The 21,447-nt window shown below is 37.3% G+C and overlaps 5 protein-coding genes across 5 annotated transcripts; 4 read left to right on the top strand and 1 right to left on the bottom strand.

Moving 5' to 3' along the window:
* The first annotated feature begins 2,337 nt into the window (after positions 1-2,337).
* On the top strand, positions 2,338-2,916 carry Tsp_02581 (hypothetical protein). Its single transcript, XM_003378859.1, has 2 exons — positions 2,338-2,428; positions 2,525-2,916. Exons 1-2 carry the CDS (start codon positions 2,338-2,340, stop codon positions 2,914-2,916), a joined length of 483 nt encoding a protein of 160 aa, XP_003378907.1.
* A 4,480-nt stretch (positions 2,917-7,396) lies between these two features.
* Tsp_02580 (conserved domain protein) lies at positions 7,397-9,121 on the bottom strand. The gene is made up of 3 exons (XM_003378858.1): positions 9,029-9,121; positions 8,408-8,668; positions 7,397-7,483 (listed from the first exon to the last, which is right to left on the bottom strand). The coding sequence occupies exons 1-3, from the start codon at positions 9,119-9,121 to the stop codon at positions 7,397-7,399; spliced, it is 441 nt and encodes a 146-aa protein (XP_003378906.1).
* Positions 9,122-11,727: 2,606 nt separating this feature from the next.
* On the top strand, positions 11,728-13,812 carry Tsp_02579 (hypothetical protein). Its single transcript, XM_003378857.1, has 4 exons — positions 11,728-11,785; positions 11,896-12,028; positions 12,778-13,101; positions 13,695-13,812. Exons 1-4 carry the CDS (start codon positions 11,728-11,730, stop codon positions 13,810-13,812), a joined length of 633 nt encoding a protein of 210 aa, XP_003378905.1.
* Positions 13,813-13,845: 33 nt separating this feature from the next.
* Positions 13,846-14,894, top strand: Tsp_02578 (conserved hypothetical protein). Its single transcript, XM_003378856.1, has 5 exons — positions 13,846-13,936; positions 13,995-14,028; positions 14,361-14,541; positions 14,579-14,716; positions 14,772-14,894. Exons 1-5 carry the CDS (start codon positions 13,846-13,848, stop codon positions 14,892-14,894), a joined length of 567 nt encoding a protein of 188 aa, XP_003378904.1.
* Positions 14,895-15,281: 387 nt separating this feature from the next.
* On the top strand, positions 15,282-20,652 carry Tsp_02577 (putative PDZ domain protein). Its single transcript, XM_003378855.1, has 7 exons — positions 15,282-15,320; positions 15,443-15,541; positions 16,231-16,293; positions 17,112-17,245; positions 18,963-20,118; positions 20,181-20,318; positions 20,380-20,652. Exons 1-7 carry the CDS (start codon positions 15,282-15,284, stop codon positions 20,650-20,652), a joined length of 1,902 nt encoding a protein of 633 aa, XP_003378903.1.
* The last annotated feature ends 795 nt before the right edge of the window (positions 20,653-21,447 follow it).

The raw sequence follows: 21,447 nt of genomic DNA, 5'->3' as shown, positions 1-21,447 counted from the left end.
AAATGGCAAGGCCAATTTCCAGTCGACAAACGGCAGCTAACTTAACCCACGCTTTTCCATATGGCCCGCGTTGCGATAAAAATCATTTTCGCTTCATTCAGATATATATGCGCATATATCATGCTAGATTTTTAGCCGCGTTTGTTATGAAAGGGATTTTTCGATTTGCCTCAACTATTTCAGCTACGTTTTACAGTCCATCAGTTTCAGCTTCAAAGTCTGAATTGCCGTTCAGTTATTTGTTGAACTTTTCATCTGGAAATGTTAACAGAAAAAAATTTCTCTTCTCTGAAACATTGTAAAAATTCTATCTCACATATTGTTTCTATCGATCAACAAGTAATACTCAACTGCTTAGTCAAAATGCAGATGATAATCTGGAAACCTGCCAGCTATTTCCAAAATGATAGGAAAATGAAAAAAGTAAGATTTCTTCACTCTTAGCTATAGGCGGACAGCTGGTGGGTATTCCGGTGGAATGAAGCATGTAACTTGCTGTTAAAATTCAAATACACGTCAATGACTTGGATCATCTGGTTAATAGATCTCAACCTATTACTCTCTCTAGAAAGGAATGTTGAAAAATTTTTTTACTAACTTTACCATAACTCTATTTTGTTGTTCTTCATAGCTGTTGCTACAGGATCTCGTTGTGGCAGTCAATCCTTTTGTTTTGTTGAGCAAAAGGAAAAGGTATATCTGTATCACAAAGATCTGTCAACCTACACGGTAATAGTTATTCTACAATATTTTTAATGCTAAATATTTGGTGAATGAGTTTATCTGAGAAAATTGTACAATAAATAATAAATGTAAATAAAGAAGGATAAAACAATATTTCTTTTGTCAAAATTGCCCGTGTATCGAATTCATTATCGAATGTAAATTGCACTTTTATGATGATACATCAGCTGCATGAACGCAGAAAAACAAGGCGTGTCTCAGCGACAAAATTAAATCAAACGAAATATGCTGAATAATATTGTCCACTGCAGAAAAAATACCAATAATTTTAAAACTATTTTTTTAGCCGAGTGCTTTATCATTAGAAAATATTTCATCATGATTATAGCTAGACAAGACACAGGGTACTCATTTGTATACAGTATTCAACATTATAGAGTAAAAAAGAGAAAAAATATTTTTCTTTCATTCGTATCAATAATTTCTCATCCTGCGTTTGATGAATTTTGAGCAAAATTCTGCTCGAACAATTTATCAGGTTATCATTAAGATAAAAAAGTGAAAACTACTACAACATAACGTTGGCAGATAATAAATTAGCTTTTTCATTTACTGAAGATCACATTAGCTGTTCAATAACCACAACTTTTAGTTGCTTGTTTTTGAAAAAAATTCTACAAAGCTTCTGAATTTAATTTACTGTGATTATTATTATTATTATGCGTTAAAAGTAGTAAAACTGTCCAAACCTAAATGCTTGTACACATTTCATGAGGTGAACTCTTGATAACAAAAGCAGTGCAGCAGTATTTAAATAAACTATAATTTACAATTTTGATCGACATTTGAAAGTCGTAAATTTCACAAAACTTCAATCCAACTCCATTAATTTGGTAGTTACATCCGGAAAAACCACCAGGCCCAGTTGTTGTAAAAGTAGAATTGACACCTCTGATAAACTTTAAATGGTAAATTAATGCCCTATTGAAAAATTTCGCATAAATTACTAATATAATTTATTGCGTGATGTCATTTCCTAAATATCCGCCTAAGATAAATTGTCTGCACATTGTTACTTTCAAATGAGATTGCTCACAAAGGGGAGAAAATTTTTCACAATAACATACAAAATGCTGATGTAGAACAAGCCGAAGGCAAATTTAAACATCTTCAGATGGGAAGAAAATTAAACAACGAGCGATAAAATGTCGCACCGCTAAATTATGATCATTTGTTAAACACAGAAAAAAAGGGAAGCTATTAATTATGCGATGCTGCGGGCATCGAATCATTCTGTAATAGATGCACATTTTGTTGCTGCGTAGAACTTTCTTCTGCTTCAGTTTTATTGCAAAACGTTCTGTTGCAAAGGTTGTTTGTGTCGACTGATAATATGGAACATTGTAAATTGTTCTTTACAAATAGAAGATTACGATCAACACCTTCGAAAAAACACATTAGCCTCAATGGACAATTTAATAATATAGCTTGAATAGGGTCCAGTTTGTAGAAGGATTATGTTGTTCAATGGTCGACGACCGGTCGGCAAAGACCTTCCGAGATGCTCGTAAATCTGGCGTTGACAAGCTCGAACGAGCGGCTAGTTGATTTCAGCCCCCTGGCTGTCGTTAAAGAGAATATGCGCGTTCATTTATGACCCATCATGACCTTCGCTTGCCTGAGCTCTTTGATCGTCAGAAACCCAATGGACCGACGGCATTTCCACCTGTTCAATTATCAGCCGGTACATTTTGATCGCTCAAACGTGCAGCTACAGTCTGTCGTGTTCTAACTGTCCAAGTCTGCATTAAGCAGGTGTTCTCGTAATTAATTATATTAGCGTTCGTGTGGTCTGTTAGCCGCCAACGTGGGCCGTCTATTCCGTCTCTGCTTCAGCTCAACGGAGCAGCACATTTGGTACTCGAACCGAGCGGCACCGACAAAAAAAATACAACCAACTACTCATTGGTGACCAGCAAATCAACCATGACTAGAAAACGATCTGTTCGATTAGCTGACTACCACCGAGGCTCATTTCCTGTGACCTATGACTCCGCTGGTACCGGATATCCCATTTGTTCATTATTGTCCAAAATAATTCGTTATCTTTTCAACGCGTGCAACAACGGCTGCATTGTTCGATCAAGCATTGGCTTAAACTTCACATTTTCTCACTCACTCCCAACAGTTAGTTCAACGTTTTACATTCAGCTTGTATTATTCGAATTTTAGTAATTAGCCTAATTTCTTCTGCTCACGACAAAAAACATCACTGAAGCACTTTTTTGAAAAATGTTCACATTCAAATATCCCATTTCCGCCACTTGCTGCGAGCATTCATTATATACGCATATAATTAGTCCCAACAACAATCAGCTTGAGTTTTCAAAATCTACACAGAAGAAAACAACTGAGAAATGAGCAAAATCATAAATGCAAATTTCCATCTGCAAAGTTCAGCAACTGTTCTTATTATGTAAAATAGTGTGAAAAGAACGTTACGATCCAATTGATGAAACGATACGAGAATCCCAGATTCAGGCAACGAGTCTTCAAATAGTACAATATGAGAAAAATGTGCAATTATTCTCTTAGGCATTTTTAAGCATTCAGATTGTTAGTGATTTATTTAGAAATCTTCCAACGCAATAAGCAATCTTTCGATTAGCAAGTTGGAAAATCACTTAAATCGAAATCAACTTCAGATGCATTTTAAAATCAGTCACCAGTGATTCAAATAATTCTGAACATTTATTTTCACTGCTGCTAATAACATAGTTGACGTCGAGCTCATCAAAAATCATCATTAATTCAGTCCATTAAATGAGATATTAATACTTTTCCCTTCTTCGAACTCATTGATAATAAGTTGTAATACATTTTCCATGCAGACGGAGTTTTCTATCACACCTTTTAAGCGAAAGCATCGATCAATGATGACCAATGATCAGAAAAAAAATTGTTCAAAAACACTACGATTGGTGGTGGTACATTTGGTACAAATAATTTGCATTAAGCTCACATTATAATATGAAATCAAATCCAATTTTACTTGCGTCATGCTAGCCTGGATGGGACAAAGTTATACTTTAAAAAATTAAAAAGCTCACAAGAAAATGAACGCGTGTGAGATTTCCTTCAGCATGGTGCCGTTATGTCATTTCAAACTACGATAGCAACTTTTGACATTTCAACCAAGCGCGCGACACGGTAAATCCTCAAGGCTCAGTAATTAAAGCATCGTTGAGATTGCCAAATGCAGACAGATCAATTTAAAAATTATAAGAAAACGGCATCCAGGGAAAAAGCATCGCTCTACCATCTGACATGAACAATTGGCTTGTCAAAATCCTTTATCGGTCGCAAATCTGTCCTGAAAGGCGCGAAATCCCGTTCGACCAAGCGAGGAGACGCGTTGCAGACCAAGCGTCATTGATTTTGCGCACTTTTGCATTTGTTGTAGTCAGTTTTAAAAATTCATTCAGCAAAGTCTAGTTGCATTCGTTGACATTTACTGCAACTGCAAGCTGCTGCTATTTGCTAACGCATTACTGCTGACGTTCTTCTGTACCTGTTGTTAACCTGTTCATTCATGTTTGCGCACTAACCACTTGCGTCTTTTCCCTGCTCAAACTGAATCACATCTGCTGTACTTTATCCTCGTCATACTGACTCTGACAACTTTGACAACTGGCAATGTATCATCTTTGCAAACATCTTGGTATTTTTTTAACTTTTTTTTAAAAAACCCCACACCCTTTGCTCGAAATTTTATCAACATTTGCTATTCTTTTTATCTTTTATACGAATTTCACATGAACAGAGAGTGTTTGAAAAATCCGTTTCCGAAAGCGTTACCGGAACGGAGGCCGCTTTTCACCTCCACCTCTCCTAGTGCAAGCTTTTTTGGACAAGGCATTATTTTCAGGGAGACAATCACAATCACCTTTTCCTCGCTAATTCACATCTTTCTATTACTTAGAAACAAACAGTCGATCAACTTAAATTTCCACACTAAGCGTGCTTCAAAGTTTTTTCAGAATTTCGTGTTTGTTAATTTTGTTTCGATTACAATGCAAACATGAAAATTTCCATTTGTCACGTGCCATCAGTGATAAGTGAAATGAGAGAGGGAGAGAGGCAAGAGGTATCCATCAAAAACAACGAAAAAAATCAAAAAAGTTGTCGAGATCACGTTCCCCCGCCCGTTTTACACGCTACTTCAGTGTCGAGTCAGTTGTTGAACACATTTCGGCCGGCTCCTTTTTCCGCTGGCTAATAAATCAAACATTTTCCGCCAAATTTTACCTTACACTGCATAATGGCCATTTCAGCAGCTGCCATGTCCTTTTCAACAAGTCAGCGTTCTCTTCCAGACGGTTGTGCGTGTATGTTTCAGCAAGTATGCACATTTATGCCAATATATTGCTGCAGTTGATACTTCTTGCTTCAGAAAAAGCAAATCTGTTTTTCTCATTTAACAACACTACTGCCACCACGTTTTTCTTGTTTTGCTTCAGCTCAGTTTTTCTTTTTCGCTCATTCCGCCATTTGAGAACAATCTGTTTCGCCCGGTTTTAACAATCACTGTTTTACCGTCTAACTTGCTATGCTACAACATCAACAAGTGATAATTGTCGATTGCACTTTTTCCCTCGTCTTATGTTTTCGTACATTTTATAATACGTTCATCATAAATTGCAAGAATCATCATAATCGAGTTCACTTGTTGTTATTGCAATTATAATAGCTGCGGCAGTAATAAAATTAACGATCCTAATCAATCCCTAACTGCAGTTCCGTTTTCTGCCTTGACACTATTACAGTAATAAAAATGATCAAGGTTAATTGCTAAGGGCAGCGTTGTTGCTTACATTGACGAGGATGAAAACAAAAACTAGCAACACGGCAAATTCGACACCTGCGCACCTCCTTCTTCTTCTTCTGCCCCGGTGGGGTCAAATTGGCTAGATATGTGACCTCGAAAATGACACAGCGACCGACCGAGATGATGTCTCTCGGTTGGCATTTTTCTACACTAGCAACACTGGACAGAATGTCAAACTTGCGCGCGAGTTTTACAACCATCCCAACATGCAAGCAAGCAAGCAGGCGAGCAGGCAAGCAGGCAGGCGTTACTTAGTTCGGTCTAGCCTAGAAGGCTGTTCAACGGGGGCCAGCTTGTTTGCCCAACTCGTTCCTGAATGGAGATGGGCAAACAGTACGGCGCAGGTGTCAAGGTCGAAAACCTTTTCTTCGGTTCTACTTTTGTTTGGCAACATGAACCGAAATCCGACGCTGCACAAAATTATATCCTTTCCTAACAAGGCGATCTTCAGTTAGCTCACCATGTCCCACCTAACTTGGACTTGGAGAGCAATCTCTTTTCCATTGACAGTTAACAGAAAAAGTTACCAAATAACAACATTAACATCAACCAAATTTATGGCAGGTAACCCAATTCGATTTAGCCAACTCTTTCTTCGGTATATATGTATTTACGATGAGAATTAAGTACATGCAATTGTATTGGTGTATTATTGTACAAATCAAAAAAAATTTCCATCTTTCCATTATTATCAAAGGTGCATAGCATAGGAAGAAATGGTTGATAATTCTTTCGTGAACATTTCATATTCATACATGTCATCAACATTACTACAATTATCACACTACATGTACTATTGGATTTTCAATTCAATTTATCCACAGATCAACAAGCTTGTTGGGCTTTCTCAAATTTCATTGAAATTATGCATTGCACTTGTAAAAGCAGAAGAAGAGGAAGAAGAATCTCAGAATAAACATGCACACACACACACGCACGCAAATTGCCCGTTGCTCTTCATTAATGATACTTAGTTCAGGTAATCTTGGGAAATCATAAAATCTAAAGAGGACATAAATTTCTTTTTAAATCTATAAAAATGTACTTTTTCAACTTCTTCAAAAATGTATACTTTAAATAAATTGCAGAGCTCAAACAAAATAATTAACTTTTTAAATTTTACCGATGCTTTAGCAATGCTTTTTTCAATGCTTCAACTATCAGTACACTAGTCACTATTCATTAGTAAAATAGAGGTACAATGCAGGCGAGTAAGTAAATACTGCAACGATAACAATGCTTATAATAAAGTTAAAATCCGACAGACATTTTTGTTTCCACAAAATCATACGCTTGACATTAAACTTATCATACTGAACAGGAATATGCTAAATTCATTATCAATCACATTTTCGCTGCTAACCCGTTTGAACATTTGAAATTCAAATTTGTTTGTACAATCTGAGATTACATAACCCAGAGAATTACATTACTTCCGCTTATATATAAACTTATTATTTTCCGTTTATTTATTGACAAACAAGCGAACAGTTAATAAACTACAATAATACATATACTTAATCGCGTTTATTTTCCTCTTTTGTAAAATTAATTAAACTTAATTATTTTATATAGTGAAAGATTACTTTTTTGCCGATTCGAGGGTATGTTCAGTGGCATAATTATTTTTTGTTTGAATAACTTATTTTTTTCACTTATATGAAAATTGCTGTGTAATGAAAAAAAGATTAATTTCTTTCTCAACCTTGCTTTTAAAATCAATGAAATGGTAACTGAAAATGTGATTCTTGTTCTCCCTGAAATGTGTTCGTTTTCGGCAAAAAGAAGTTAACCAGTTGCAAAGAATAGAAATGTTAGAAATAATTACACTAATAAATACAATTCTTCAACAAAAACAAGCGCAACATTTGAAACGCAGTTGAAAGTATAATATCCCAGTTTGCATGCATGCTATAACAGCGGAATTATAATAATATCATTGTTCAGTTGTGCATAGAAACAAGAATACAGTTCAAACGTGACAATTTAACAGCAGGCAAACACAACTTTTTTTTAAAAAAGCAGACGACAGTATTTTTTTTGCTCATCGACGAGTATGAGATGTGAACTCATGATACGCTTTTATTATTTGCATTTTGAAAATATATGAACATTGTCATTTGATAAACAATGTTATTTCTCGAAAGCACCTTTCCCACAACACAGGTCTTAATTTTTTGACGGCAGACAGATTGTAGTGTTGTAGATATACGGATTTAAAATAGCGTAACGCGACTGCTGTCAAAGAACACGCTTTTTATTAACGAAAAAGCACTATTGCTGAATAAGCTACTAATGAAGAGTCGTCGACCAGATGATATGATTTAAACGATCGGCGCCGATCAGTCGCAGGTAAACCTCCAGTTGCGATCCGCCACAATAGATTCATCTAACTGCTGAAAGAGCTCATCAGGCAAGAACATCTGGGCGCAGCTATTGTAATTCACTAGCTGGTGGCATCAATTAGCTCCGACCTCACGTAAATGAAAAAGATGAGCAAGGGTAAAGTAGCAGTAGAGAAGGCCCCTGACCCAAAGACCCAAGAGAACCGCTGTGCTGTTATGCCGTCACCTGCGGTGAAATATGGTCCATGTCCAGATGACAGGTGATCGCGGAAGCTTTGAATTAGCCGCCTGACCCTGGTCAGCTTATTCGAGCTTAGCGCGCGTCTGCAAAACGGCCGACTCTCAGCAAGGCGCCATTTTTCAGTCCTAGAAAAGCTCTTCGGTCAACATAATAAATCGTCCGCTTCGCTCTGTGCGGTCTTCCCCTCACTCTCAATTGTTTTTCTCTTCATCATCTGTTTCTTCCACCCCTGTTATTCTTTCCACTCACTTCGACGGCAAATGTCGCTCGTTTCTGGATTTTCTCACTATCTCCCGATAAACAATGTCCAATCACCAAAAATGTGCAATATTCTTCGCTACCGCCCAAACTGTCTAGTACAATCCCCAGCCTGGTCCTCTTCAACATTGCAGGTAATGGAATAGATTCTTCGATTTTTGTTTCCTTCCAATACTTAATTGACGAATACAAAATCCAAGGTAGAAATTGTATTCTTCGTTTCGTGTTATTTTGATTCGTCTCCGTTTGCAGCTGTTATTGCATTTCCAGACAGCTAGTCATTTCGATTCTATCCGATCAACATCCGTGCCAATATCTCACGCAACGATGCGTTGCTATGATTAACAATTTCGCTATTTGTATCATTTTCTTTTTGACAAAGTTCCTTTTCCCAGCTCCCTGCTTCCCAGATCAGCCATTTTAATGACAATGCATGCTAATTCATTGACTAATTCAATCACTCGGGTAAACCTCAACAGCACCTGGTTTCGCATTCAATATCGAAGAAACAGTCACTAAACCGCAAATCACGGTCTTCTACCTTTGCAAATTTATAATTCCCACTCCTCATAGAAATTATTATTCAGAAATAGATCGCGTGAATTCATTTACCACTACTGCTATTTTATCGATTTCATTTTGCAAACAATACAAATATTGTACAAATTTCTGCATGCAACAAATACAAGATGAAGTTTTTACCATGTTGCTAATTCAAGTATTCTTTAAGAAGGACAACTGAAACCTTTTGCTTTAAAAAAAAGAAAATATAACCAACGTTTGGGTTGTTGGAAATTTAGAATGCACAACATTTAATAAGTGTGACTGTTCAAGTAATTGATTCTTCGTTTTTTTTTGATTTTTGCATTTATGAAAATCACATGCTAGTTAAGATACCGCGATGAGGCGAATTTGATAAAAACACAAACGGGAAGAATGTTGTTTGTTTTTTCTAAATTTCAATTTGCTGTATTTCACTTCTGCTGTAAAGCTTATACATGTGCGCAAAAAACAATTTGCTAAGAAAAACAAAGCTATCTTTCGACAAAGTGGATTGCCAGAGGCAGCATGCCTGTTGAGCGCTTGTCACGTCCAACAGTCAGTTTCGATTTCTGCTGATGAACGCTGTTTTTCTATTTATTCCATGCCTGGAGGTTTTTTCTGAATGGATCCGACACGCGAACAGCCGCACTTCATGACCTCAACAGCTAGCTGCCTTGATTTATGTGAAACGGAAGCAACACACTGTCCAAGTCAGAACATCTGGCCCATCGTCATCATTATCCTCACTTTTTTTCACTTAAATGCTATATTCAAGTTATCGTCCGCGAATGCATTGCACACTACAACCATTGTAAGAATCCAAGTGACCTTCAGTTTCACGTGCACTTTTATGTGAAATTGCAAATTAATCCTTGACAACTTTTCTCTTTATAGCACCTACATAATAGAATATCTAACCATCTGATAAAATGCACATTATTCTTCCTATATGGCTTCACAGCTGAATTGTATTTTCTGACTTTGATTACACCGTATTTCAGTGTTGAATAAGTTATATTCACACTGCTATTTGTAATTATATAAATGCATACAAATAGATTCCTTTTAAGACAACCAAAAATTGATCGAAACAATCAGGCTGTCAAGGAGTTAATGATTTTCTCAGTAGAGAGGTAGCCAAGCTTAGAAAAAATATTGACAAGCATTTTCTATAATGAGCCTGATCCGAAAGACATTTTAGCTGACTATGCCGCTATTTTCATTCTCTGACCGCTCTGTAAATATTCGCCGATCAATTATAAAGTGCCGCAAAAATGCATGATTTTGATCAAAATGTTCTGAATTCAACAAACAATAATTCATTTCAAGTGCCACTGTAAAATTTCTGCTTGTACACTTAATTTGTTTCTAAGATATTCATTAGTTATCTTGTGAAATACTTTCCTAACTGCAAAAAAGAAACAGTTTCCACCAGATAACTACCGTCATTTGAAACATATTATAAATTTCAATGATAACTATGAGATATTGAACCAGATGGAGAGAGACTGAATTAATGAATATCTATCTACCCAACTGGTTGATGAATCAATCAAATAGATTGAAAATTTTTCATCTTCATTGATATTCCAAGTGAAAAAGGTACACTACCGTAATAATAATTCAAAATAGATTTGCAGTTCAGTTCAGTTCAGTTTCTGTGATGGATTAACAAACTTTTATGGCTAGAGGTTGATTGGTGATATTTTTCTGAAATGGCACAAAAAACAGCCATTTTTCAATTCTATTCAATCAGCAGCACACATTTTTAATTCTGTTCACTCATCTGTTGTGCTAAAAACTAGCCGATTACGTGGAAAAACACTCTGACGTAAACCAGGCGTATGCCAACTGACCTTGGCTATTTGGTCGGTCATTTGTTTCTGACTGAAACATCAACGTGAGAGTTCGAAAATTGTTATTGCACATTGCAAAAAGAATTTGCTGATTTTGATAACTACTTTTATAAGACGCTAACGTGTCCGTTGCAGATTGTTGTTATATACAGGTTGAAAAAATTGTAAAATTAAAAATTGATTCCGCCATTTCACAGAGCAACGATCAACTATAGATGCTGTTGTGTCTCGCAGTGAATGTCACCGTTGTTGAGTGTAGACGAAAGCCAATCTCCAGAGAATAGTGGATGGGTTGCCGTATGATGGGCCATATCCAAGCCCTCGGTGTCGACGGGTTTCGTATTGAATTTTCTGCTGGTCATTTCCTTGACAACTAATTGTCAATGTTAATATGATATTTTGCACAGCAGGAAAATGCCATTTTCATCCAAAAAAACTTTTCAGTATTTTCATGATAACCAAAGTAGCAATTTTTCTTCCTTAATTTCTTTTGCTTTATTATGCACCGCCGATTTTTCTGTCATTCATTCATTTTGTTGCAACATTTCATCTACCCAGCTTGCTTTGTCTAGCTACGGCAAAGACGGACAGTTTTCGATTGGCGCCTCAAAGATGATTTGAAGCATTGCTAATTGCCAGCGGTTGCAACTTTGATCTCACCGCTGAGCTGTTTGTGCAACAGTTTTCAGCTGTCACCCGTGTCTGCTTTCTCACAGACGTGTGACGACTGGTCAGTCACACCCTTGACAGCTTGCCGTTAGACTTGTTGCAACTGAAAATATTTATTCGCTTCTCAGACGGATTTTCAGCTTAATCGCAATTTTTCATTCTTTGCGACTTTCCAATTCCATCAAAATTCAGGTTTGTGAATTCTTCTTCATTTTATTAAGCATTTAAATCTCGCAAGTATACATGCATCGATGTGGATGCATCAATAATGTATTCAGTGCATACGTGAGCAACGATGAAGGTTAGCGTTCTCATTTTCCTCGTTTGCCGAGAGTACAACACAGGCTTATCGTTGATGCAATCAATTTTCCCATCGTTCCTCGCCTTGACGCTCCATGTGATTAATATCAGCCGCTAGAGGGGATCGTCGTTTAATCGACATTTTCGGTAAAGTAGTCCATCAATCAACAGTGATCCACAACGAAGCCGATGCACCTTGGAAGTTGATGACAAGATCGGCTCATGCTATACTAACTTCTAAGCGGTAACGTTTAAAGTCACGCATACATATATGTATACTTGTGTTTGTTTTGTTCCAAGCAAAAAGCACACACAATGACTGAACAGAGCAACGTTTTCCCATTAACCCCCTGACCTACTGCACCTTTCTATTAGCTGGCTATTGTTTTTCTAACTAACTAACTGACGAATAGAACAAATGGACAATTCATTATACAGAAGATTCAACATGGATAATTAATTATAACAATGCCAGTATAGTTGTTGTTGTTGTTGTTGTGTGTGTGTGGTATGCCAGTAAAATTCTGAAAAAAACTTTGCAACAAGATTCTGGCTATGCAAAAGTGATCATCCGTAATTTTAATGGTTCATCAGGCAAAAAGATAAAAAGCGCCACGCGCCAGTTTGCATTGTTGCAGTGTCGGCGAGCTTTTGAAAAGCTTTCTCATATTTAAATTAGGCGCTTTTGGCGTTAACGAGCGCTTTCCAAATGTCCGCGTAATCGTTGCCTATTTTCTTAAAACGAGCATTTTCAAAAAGATGCCGCCAAATAATTCAATGTGTAAATTCGACGCGCGTGGTCAGGCGGTGCCGCAGTTTCGATCCAAGTTGCTGATCTTTATCTTCTTTTCAAAGCATTTGCAAAATCCTTCTCATTATATTTATTCATTAATTTATTTTTATGCTATGCATGATTTTCATTGTTTTTTCTTTCAGCTCATCATTGTTCTTGCTTTTAATTTAGCACCAACAACTGCAGCAACAGGTTTGTAGAACAAAGCGGTCCCGTCCAAGATCAAAACTGGCGTCCGGATCCAATTGTCCGTCCAGATCACTTCTATCAGGCATAGTAGCATTTCCACCTCCCCCGGCTAGGACAATTTCAATAAGCACTCAGACAGATCCGTGCAGTACAACCAATGATAACTATTCTGACAATGAAGCTGAAGAAGAGAACGCTTATCAAGTTCTTGACTGGCCTGCAGAAGAAGACAACGACTACGATAAAAACAATAATACCAGTTCACAAGCTACCTCCTCCTCTTCTGATTTAGCCAAAATTGTCAGCTCCAACTCAACCTCAACTGTTTCACCCCGGTAAGCAAATCATTTCATATTTCAACACTCGATCACCTAATTCAGATAAGTTTCCTTTTCTTTTCAATTAACTGAAGTGATGAAATTATCCAATCTTGAATCTAAGTTAAATTTTAAAACACTGACAGAAATCCATCCATCCATCGTGGTTGTTGTGTAATGCAATCTATGTGAAAAGAGTAGAACTGTAAAAAATGACTCTCTTCTTACTTCTCTTTGCTTCCGTCTAAGATTTCAATTTACTGAAAGCCTCTTTTAGCTGCAATTACATTTCACTAACAATTTAAAAACAGATGCAGATTTACAAATAATGTTCAACTTGCAAAAATGACCCCGAAATGACATTTCACCCATCTTCTTCAATTACATAATTGCACGAATAACAAAAAAAAAGAATACATAAAATGAAAAACAGGAAAAACTATCACCACAACATTTAAGCATTCAAATAATGTTTAGACAAAATAAGAAAAGCAGTATGTTAAAAAAAAATTCTTTTCAATTTGCTCAACAATAAATGCGTGCATCACTGACAATTGCAGCAGAATAGTTGCCGTTTGATTTTACCGAACATCTTAAATGTGAAATTTTAGCAGAGGAAAGTTAAAAACAACGAAGTGCACAAATCAGATTATCCAAACAAAAGCTGATGCTTCTCCTCCTGTTGTTGCTCTGTTTCTTTTACAAATGGATTTTGATTGCAAATTGTAGCCAAATGCTGCATAATCAAGCAGCGAACAAATAATGCCCTGCTATTGCCTAATGATCATCATACATAATAACAAACGTGGTACTGCTGCCTCTCTTGAAATTGAACTCTCAAGAGAATTTTCTCGTTAACGTTGCAAGTTATCTTTATACTCCTCTTTCTCACCTAACACCGCGTTTCAAAGTCTACATCTATGAAACTGTTGAACCAACGCTGAGGTAGGACAAATATCAATTGCCATTCTGCTCCTTTTCACTGCCCGCAAAATACATGCACAACATATTTCAGATTAAAAAATTTCCACAGCAATCAATCTATTAGTATCTTTCATTCACTAGTCGATTAACTATATTCAATTTTGATATTCAGTCCACTTTTCAATTTTATACAATTAGCGGCATAAGTCAAATTGTAAGACATTCTACTTTAGGTAATATTCAAACAGAAAACCAAAGCACTGCTGAATTTGATTAACTTTTTCTCAATAAGTCGCTTTTTCCCTGCGAAATATATTCTTTGTTGTGTAAAACAATTTTTTAAATATTTATAGGCAAGCCCATGATTCGTGCGTTGCTTCTGTAAAAATGAAAACAATGCATCCAAATTACTGGCATAATAATGACAACGACAATGATGATGATGATGATGACAACGACGACGATAATAAGCCATACAATGGCAACGATGATGAAGTGAATAATGAATTATGCCAATATGGCATCGAATATGAGGTAGGAGATTATTATATTTGGATTTAGTTTTTTGAAGTGTATTTGTAAGAGTGGCAACTGCTGCTCGGTGAATCTTTCGGTAAAGTTTACCAGTTGGTTGGAGATGAAAGGGAGAGAAAGAAAAACTTCGGGATGTGCGGCGCCGACGTGCAACAAACGCGCTGCTGCCGGTGTTGTGTGTAAATTTCTCGGTCAAAGCCGGCTTAGATATTAGCTGGGTTAATTGGTAGCCGACACGGCCGGCGCCCACGCCAGTTAATCCGCCGTCGGCCCGGCAGCGCGTAGTTTCTAGTTACCAGACCAGAAGTGGCCCGCGCAGGCGTGTCACGACCTCGACCATCTTCCAATGGTAAAAGTGACCATTGTCCACTGTCGAGCGGTTTTTCTTTCCCCTCACAGTCGGTTAAACAGCGCTTTCGCTAAGCGTCATCAGTACATTCACTTGAGCCACCCAAACGCCTGTTGTTCACTTTGACCACATCGAAAAGTTCGGTTCGTCGCAGCGTAAAGATATTGGCCCAAGCTAGTGGAGCCAATTATTTCGCCATATAATCCCACGGCACTCGTCCTTGATTTGTGACCCGTTGCTTAATCGCGACCTCGATTGCTACTACTACAACATCGTCGGTTTTCAAGCCTCCGTTCAGTTTTTTCTTCATTTCCATTATTTTTCCATTTCCATTGCTATTTTCCAACTTTATTTCGGGTGGTCTTTCTCCAACTGACGACAGTCCTTCAAAATGAACACGTTGTGCAAACGACTTTTCTCCAAATGCAAAGTTAGTTTGTTGTCGGTGTCAGTTCAAATATTTCATTCCTTTTATATTTCAATTTTAACCTTTTCAGTTGATCCTTGCATCACCAATTACTGATGTATATTTTTCATTTTTGACCATTTCAGGAAGTGACACTGAAGCGTCATTCGGCCAAACAGAAATTGGGCCTGACACTCTGCTATGGTTCTGTTGACGATACACAAACAGATATCTTCATCAGTGAGGTAAGCAAGCGATTGTTTATTTGATTTCTTCAATATTGTGAGAGTTCGGTTCTTTCGAAATTCTTTGATAATCTTTGCACAAACAAACCCAACAATTTTGCTGTTTGAACTTCAAAAATGCCAACGTCGTGCGATGGGGATTATCACGAATAATTCAGTTCGACTGATCCCTGGCATTTTCACCGGGTCGTGTCAGAAGAGAAATTCACGTTTTCAGTTCAGCACGTCACAGTCGCATGTCAAGATCAATGTCCAAATTGATGCCATTCCCAAGCGATCCAATTAATTGACGCCAAAGCACAGCGTGACGAGCCAGAGAGCTGTTTTTGTTTACCAGCTAATTTAGAAAACGTGCTTGGACAAACGTTCCCTGAGGTTTAGCGCAGACACTGCACTTTATCTCTCCTGTCTTTGGTTCTCGTTCTGACCCATTTGGCTACACAGATTGGTTGCCATTTTCGCTCAGTGACCGGCGATCACACTTCCTGATAAACATGACTTCAATTCACAAATCATCCTTCTTCATTTAGGATGTCAGATAGGACAGTCAGATATATATATATATATATATATATATATATATATATATATATATACTGATGAACAGGGAGAGAGAGAGAGACTAGCTTGTGTTTATTCAGTTTTAACTTTTTTTCCAATTATAATTCGCTTACTCTGTTGATTTGCAGGTGCAAAATGCCAGCCTGGCTCATCTAGACGGACGTTTTCGAACCGGTGACCAGATTTTGCAGGTAAACTTGTTTTCTATTTTTCAAAATGGAGGTTTTCTTCAAATATCAGCTTCTCATTCACTCATGATCATCGTCATCCCCACAATCACCACCATCACTATTAAATACCACTACTCCTACTACTGCTGCTGCTGCTGCTACTGCTACTACTACTACTACTTCTACTACTACTGCTTCTACTATTACTAGTGTTGCTGCCGTTAATGTTGTTGCTACTACGAGCAGTAAGGCATGTGTACGTTTACATCCATTGTTGATGACAGCTACGTCAAAACTTTCTCAGCGGTTTCGATTTGATCAGACAAAGCTGTGTCAAAAATCCTTCACTCCAGCGGTCAGGATTAAAAGCCTGAACTTGATGTCCAGCCAGATGTGGTCAACTTCAATCTTTTTATTAATGAAAATCTAGCCCGGCAGCTGCCTGACAACTCACCAGCTGTAGGAGATATCTAAGCTATATGCGGATGAGAAAGATGTTTGACGAAAATTGACGAGACATGACGAGAGAGATTCACTTTTGTTTTTATTTTTCTTGCAAAATAAGCTGCACAAAGGCAGCGCTGTTGGAAATGGAAAAATCTCAAATCTGGGTCCTATTCGATCATCCATCCATCCAACGCGCAGCTATACTGAATGAACCGAATAACGCGACACAACATACGTACTATGACAGCTGTTGAAATATCATATGCCCGGCCACCTTATTATTATGATCCAAAGCAGAATTGATGATTTTCTGTCGCGTTCAGTTGAAGAAAACCTCCTATTTCCCACTTGATCAAGAATTTCATTATCATATATTGTTTTTCAAATTTCAGATAAACGGTGTTGACGTGCATTCAAGAAGTCAAGCAATTGAACTGTTTAGCCAAGATTGTCCAAGTGTTACACTGCTATTGGCTCGCCGACGTAACGTTTCATCCTCTGATTGTAGTGAGCATCATCATCATCAGTCAGTGGTAAGTGAACAATCTTATTTTCTTTGAAAAAAAATAATAAAAGGCGAAAAAATACACACGCATATATGCATGGCCTCGGCCTCTTTATAAATAAATAGTATTGTAATATGGTTGCTTGTAAAAACAGCCCCAAATTTTCAGCAAAATTCTCTTCTTAAAATGTCATAGTATTCATAGCAGAGACAATTATATTCTTTTATACAAGGTCAAGTTATTTTTCATTTTCTTCTTTGCACATATATGCAAGGGAAAAAATGACTGAACTGAAATTGCGTTCAACAATTTGCATGCCGCATATTTCGTGTGTGACCTTATTTGTCGACACATAGGTGTAATTATTAATAAGTTGAGGATGAAAAATGACGAATCCGAATGAAAAAGATTAATTGTCGTTGATGATCGTTCAATGTCATTTATCACGCTTTGTCCCGCCTATAGCAAACTTATCTTTTCATCATTCAATCAAAAAATCACAAACAGCTTGCTTATTACGCTCAGCAAGTAAAAAATTCAACACATACTACATCAGAAAGTTACATTGTGAAAGGAATTGTTTTTGTTTTAGGATTTTGAAAAAAAATTTCTCAGAAGTTAACTAATCATTTGTTTGGTAAACTTCAGCTACTGTTGTTCCACTAGATAAAACTGAAATTCTCTTAGCTATTCGTTCAGTAGTAGTAAATTGTGAACAGATGTTAATGGTCGAAGGATCGATTCTTCCCTGCTTGATAAATTGATTCTGACCAGTAGAGAAAAGCCGACCAAAACCGACAGCGGTTGGTGGCCATGAGCGTGTTTCTTGCTCGATGAGGAAGGAGATATAAAGCTGCCGGCGCTTCTCCTGCGCTGGCTTTCTTCTTGAGGCGTTATGATAATTGGGCTTATTCACAGAACTGGTCATGTTACCTAATTTATATCTTTTGTCCATCAGCACAGCGCCGCTTGGATCAAGAGCGCTCGACTTGCAATCGATCGCTTTTTGCCAAAGCTAGAGAGAAAACTGCATGCAGTTTTCTTTTTCACTTTGCTTAATCTAGTGTATATATCCTTGTATATAATATATATATATATATATATATATTATATACAAGGATATATACGCTACAAGATATATATATATATACATATATATATATATATATATATATATATATATATATATGTATGAAAATTAAAGTGCGGACTATATATATAGATATTTCCTTTCACAATGTAACTTTCTGATGTAGTATATATATATATATACATATGAAGAAGGTGCATAAGCTATATATATATATATATATATATATATATATATATATATATATATATAGTCGTGATGTAACGCGACTATATATATATATAGTCCGCACCTTAATTTTCATCAACAAGTCATGCTTTCTTCTTTCTAATCAGCAGCGTCACAGCACTGTGATTCAATTTTGCCTTTATCGGATTTTCCATTTTTAGAATGACAGCTTTTCATCAAACGACCAGTGGAACAGACGCGTGATGAGTACTCAACCACCACAGGTACAAATAGGTTGTTGTATAACATTTGGGCGAGTGAAGTGGCAGTATATATATTTGAAGAAAAAATATAATTTTTCAGCCTATTGAAGAAGAAGAGGAGGAGGAAGAAGGAGGAGAAGAAGAAGAAGGTGCATTAACTGACGGCACTCGTGGCTCTGCTTATTCTACACACGAAAAGGATTCGGGTATTTCCAGGGCAACCGACTCAGATCCGGACATTCTTCCGGCTACATTGTCGTCACCGTCGAAATATTCTGAACTTTCCACAGGTAGTGGAAGTCTTTCCTCTGGAAGTTCATCAATGAAGCAACGATGCGGAGACGATGGATCGGCTGTACAAGTTGAAGTTGACGAAGGTCTTATAGCTGACTGTCGACAGGTCGAAGAGGAGGCGTCAACTGGAAGAGATTCAAAAAAAGTTTCCACCGGCGTCGACTCAACTACAAGTTTAGAAAGAGAATTGCAATACTTGCACCAGGAAATGGAGCATATCCAGCTCGAGTGTGATCGACTGATTGAACAGCACGCAAAAGCGGAAAGAAGAATGCATAAGCAGTTGCAAGATGCTTCGCGCCTGGCTGCTTCAATTGAACATCTGCAAAATCAGCCAAAATTACAACGCCCTGTACATGCTCCAGTATTGCTGCCGAACGGATCGTCATCACCATCAGTAAGACATGGAAATGCAGTATCATCAGTTCGTCGATCACCGATCGTCACTTCTGCAACTACTAGTACAAATGCAAATAATAGTATTGGATCAAAGCCGAAAACATCGATCACAAGATTTCCAAAAATTGCCCAATTGACTGCAGAAAATTTACGCCGGTCAATCAGATTCCGACGAGATGATCCTCCATCCAGTGTTTACAATAATGCCAATGTAGACGTTTGTCGTGGTTCAGCAGCGTCGAAGCCAACCCACTGCATGCTGATCAGAAAAGTGCCGGCTGAAGAAGATGGAAAGCGTGATTCGGCTTTTTTCACATTACCCCACAACGAACAACAATATCACAATAGTGCTGCTAACAGCCGTGATGACGGTGGCAAATTCGCTCTGAAATGTACATCTCCTGATGAACACATCTACGCTTCGATAAGTGGAGATACAGTTTACACGAATTTGGAAAATTTAAATAGCACCATTGCGCAACAGCAGAAACACTTTCACAAAGCAGTTGTCGAACAGGCGAGACAATTGAAAATTCATCAAAGGCAACAACGTCAATTCTATTCGGCCGGTCAAGTTCATAAAAATTTAATTACTGGTGAACCATCATGCCGTATTCCAGCATGTCGGCAAAATTTGCATAGAGCAGCAAAAGAATCGACAACTAATACAGAATGGAAGGTATATATTAGAAAAATAATAACTGTAACAGTTTTCGTTGAATTTTTTGTAAATTTTTTCAGGTAAAACGCCGACCAGACGGTTCGCGTTACATCACGAAAAAGCCGGTTCGAAAACAAATTCTCAAAGAACGTGCTGAACGTTTAGCCAATGAACGTTTTGGTTGTAGTACCGATGATGATGCGATGAGTGAATTAAAAGTATACAAATAATAATGATGATAATAATAATAATAATAATAGTAATAATTTGTTTGCACAGGTTGGTCGATACTGGTCCAAAGATGAACGTCGTCGACATTTGGAGAAAGGCAAAGAGCGAAAACGTCGTCAGGAGGAACTGCTTAGAAGAAAAGCGGAACAAAAACCCCCCAATGAACAGCAAATTGTACAACTTTCATACAAGAAGATGCTTCGTCGTCAAGGGCAACAGCTTTTGGATCGTTTCACTACAGTGCAAGAATTTTTAGCACACGGTAACCGTACGGCTGAAAATTACCGAGCATTGGGTCTCCTTTCCGTTACTACTGTCTGAAAACAACGCCCCTATAGCTTTTCGCTGAGATGGAATACCTTTTCTTTTTTCTCTCATGGTCAATTGAATCCAGTGATCAACCGGCGCAACCCTAGTCACCGCCAACCACCACGTGTAATATATATATATATATATATATATGAAAATCAGAGAAAAGGCCTGCTTCTAAAAATTGGGCTTCACAGTTTGCTGTTGATTTTTCATTTACACTTTCAAAAAAAGAGAAAAACCACCACACCCCAGCCGGTTTGGTCCCTGCAAAAAAAGATCACTTCATTCGCTGAAAACTTTCCTCCTAGTTTTTCTTTTTCCTTTGAATAGCTATTCAAAGCATACATACATATATATATATATAAATATACTTGTCACGCTTTTCACATGAGTAAACACAATTTTTGGGTTGATACACAATGTTAGAGCTCTTCTTTTATGGTCATATTTTTTTCTGTTTTTTTCACATGTCAATGGATGTCAAAGTGCAATTTCACGTGTAGAAATTAAACAATGAAAACCCTAGCCAGCTAAATAAACACGCACAAACAAAGCTCACTCATACACTCAACTACTAACAGCTAATGTACACGTTACTGGATAATGTAAATGTTTAAGCAGTTGTGAATCAAAAAAATTGCAGATAAATAAAATATCCCGATCGAATTAACTTTGTAACAGTTGTAGAATAAATAGATTATTGGAAAAAGTTCAACAACCCATAAAAAACACTTTGCCACAATTCGACAATCTTTAGCCATACTTCATTGAAAATTGTGTGAATTAATTAAGTCAATTATGAAC

Source organism: Trichinella spiralis, assembly GCF_000181795.1.
Source record: "Trichinella spiralis strain ISS 195 chromosome Unknown Scfld2, whole genome shotgun sequence".
Classification (NCBI taxonomy): Eukaryota; Metazoa; Nematoda; class Enoplea; order Trichinellida; family Trichinellidae; genus Trichinella; species Trichinella spiralis.
The sequence above is the reverse complement of the archived record's forward strand: the minus strand, read 5'-3'. Positions and strand labels throughout refer to the sequence as shown.

Coding starts and splice junctions, on each gene's coding strand:
- Tsp_02581 (XM_003378859.1), top strand. CDS start 2,338: ATGACCCATCATGACCTTCGCTTGCCTGAGCTCTTTGATCGTCAGAAA. Junction 2,429..2,524: donor ACCTGTTCAATTATCAGCCG/GTACATTTTGAT, acceptor TAATTATATTAG/CGTTCGTGTGGTCTGTTAGC.
- Tsp_02580 (XM_003378858.1), bottom strand. CDS start 9,121: ATGGTAAAAACTTCATCTTGTATTTGTTGCATGCAGAAATTTGTACAA. Junction 8,669..9,028: donor TCGATAAAATAGCAGTAGTG/GTAAATGAATTC, acceptor ATGCAATAACAG/CTGCAAACGGAGACGAATCA. Junction 7,484..8,407: donor GAGCGACATTTGCCGTCGAA/GTGAGTGGAAAG, acceptor CCGCTGTTATAG/CATGCATGCAAACTGGGATA.
- Tsp_02579 (XM_003378857.1), top strand. CDS start 11,728: ATGCATCGATGTGGATGCATCAATAATGTATTCAGTGCATACGTGAGC. Junction 11,786..11,895: donor ATACGTGAGCAACGATGAAG/GTTAGCGTTCTC, acceptor GATTAATATCAG/CCGCTAGAGGGGATCGTCGT. Junction 12,029..12,777: donor GCTATACTAACTTCTAAGCG/GTAACGTTTAAA, acceptor ACAGGTTTGTAG/AACAAAGCGGTCCCGTCCAA.
- Tsp_02578 (XM_003378856.1), top strand. CDS start 13,846: ATGCCCTGCTATTGCCTAATGATCATCATACATAATAACAAACGTGGT. Junction 14,542..14,578: donor AATATGGCATCGAATATGAG/GTAGGAGATTAT, acceptor AGTTTTTTGAAG/TGTATTTGTAAGAGTGGCAA. Junction 14,717..14,771: donor AACGCGCTGCTGCCGGTGTT/GTGTGTAAATTT, acceptor GTTAATTGGTAG/CCGACACGGCCGGCGCCCAC.
- Tsp_02577 (XM_003378855.1), top strand. CDS start 15,282: ATGAACACGTTGTGCAAACGACTTTTCTCCAAATGCAAA. Junction 15,542..16,230: donor CAGATATCTTCATCAGTGAG/GTAAGCAAGCGA, acceptor GTTGATTTGCAG/GTGCAAAATGCCAGCCTGGC. Junction 20,119..20,180: donor CAACTAATACAGAATGGAAG/GTATATATTAGA, acceptor AAATTTTTTCAG/GTAAAACGCCGACCAGACGG.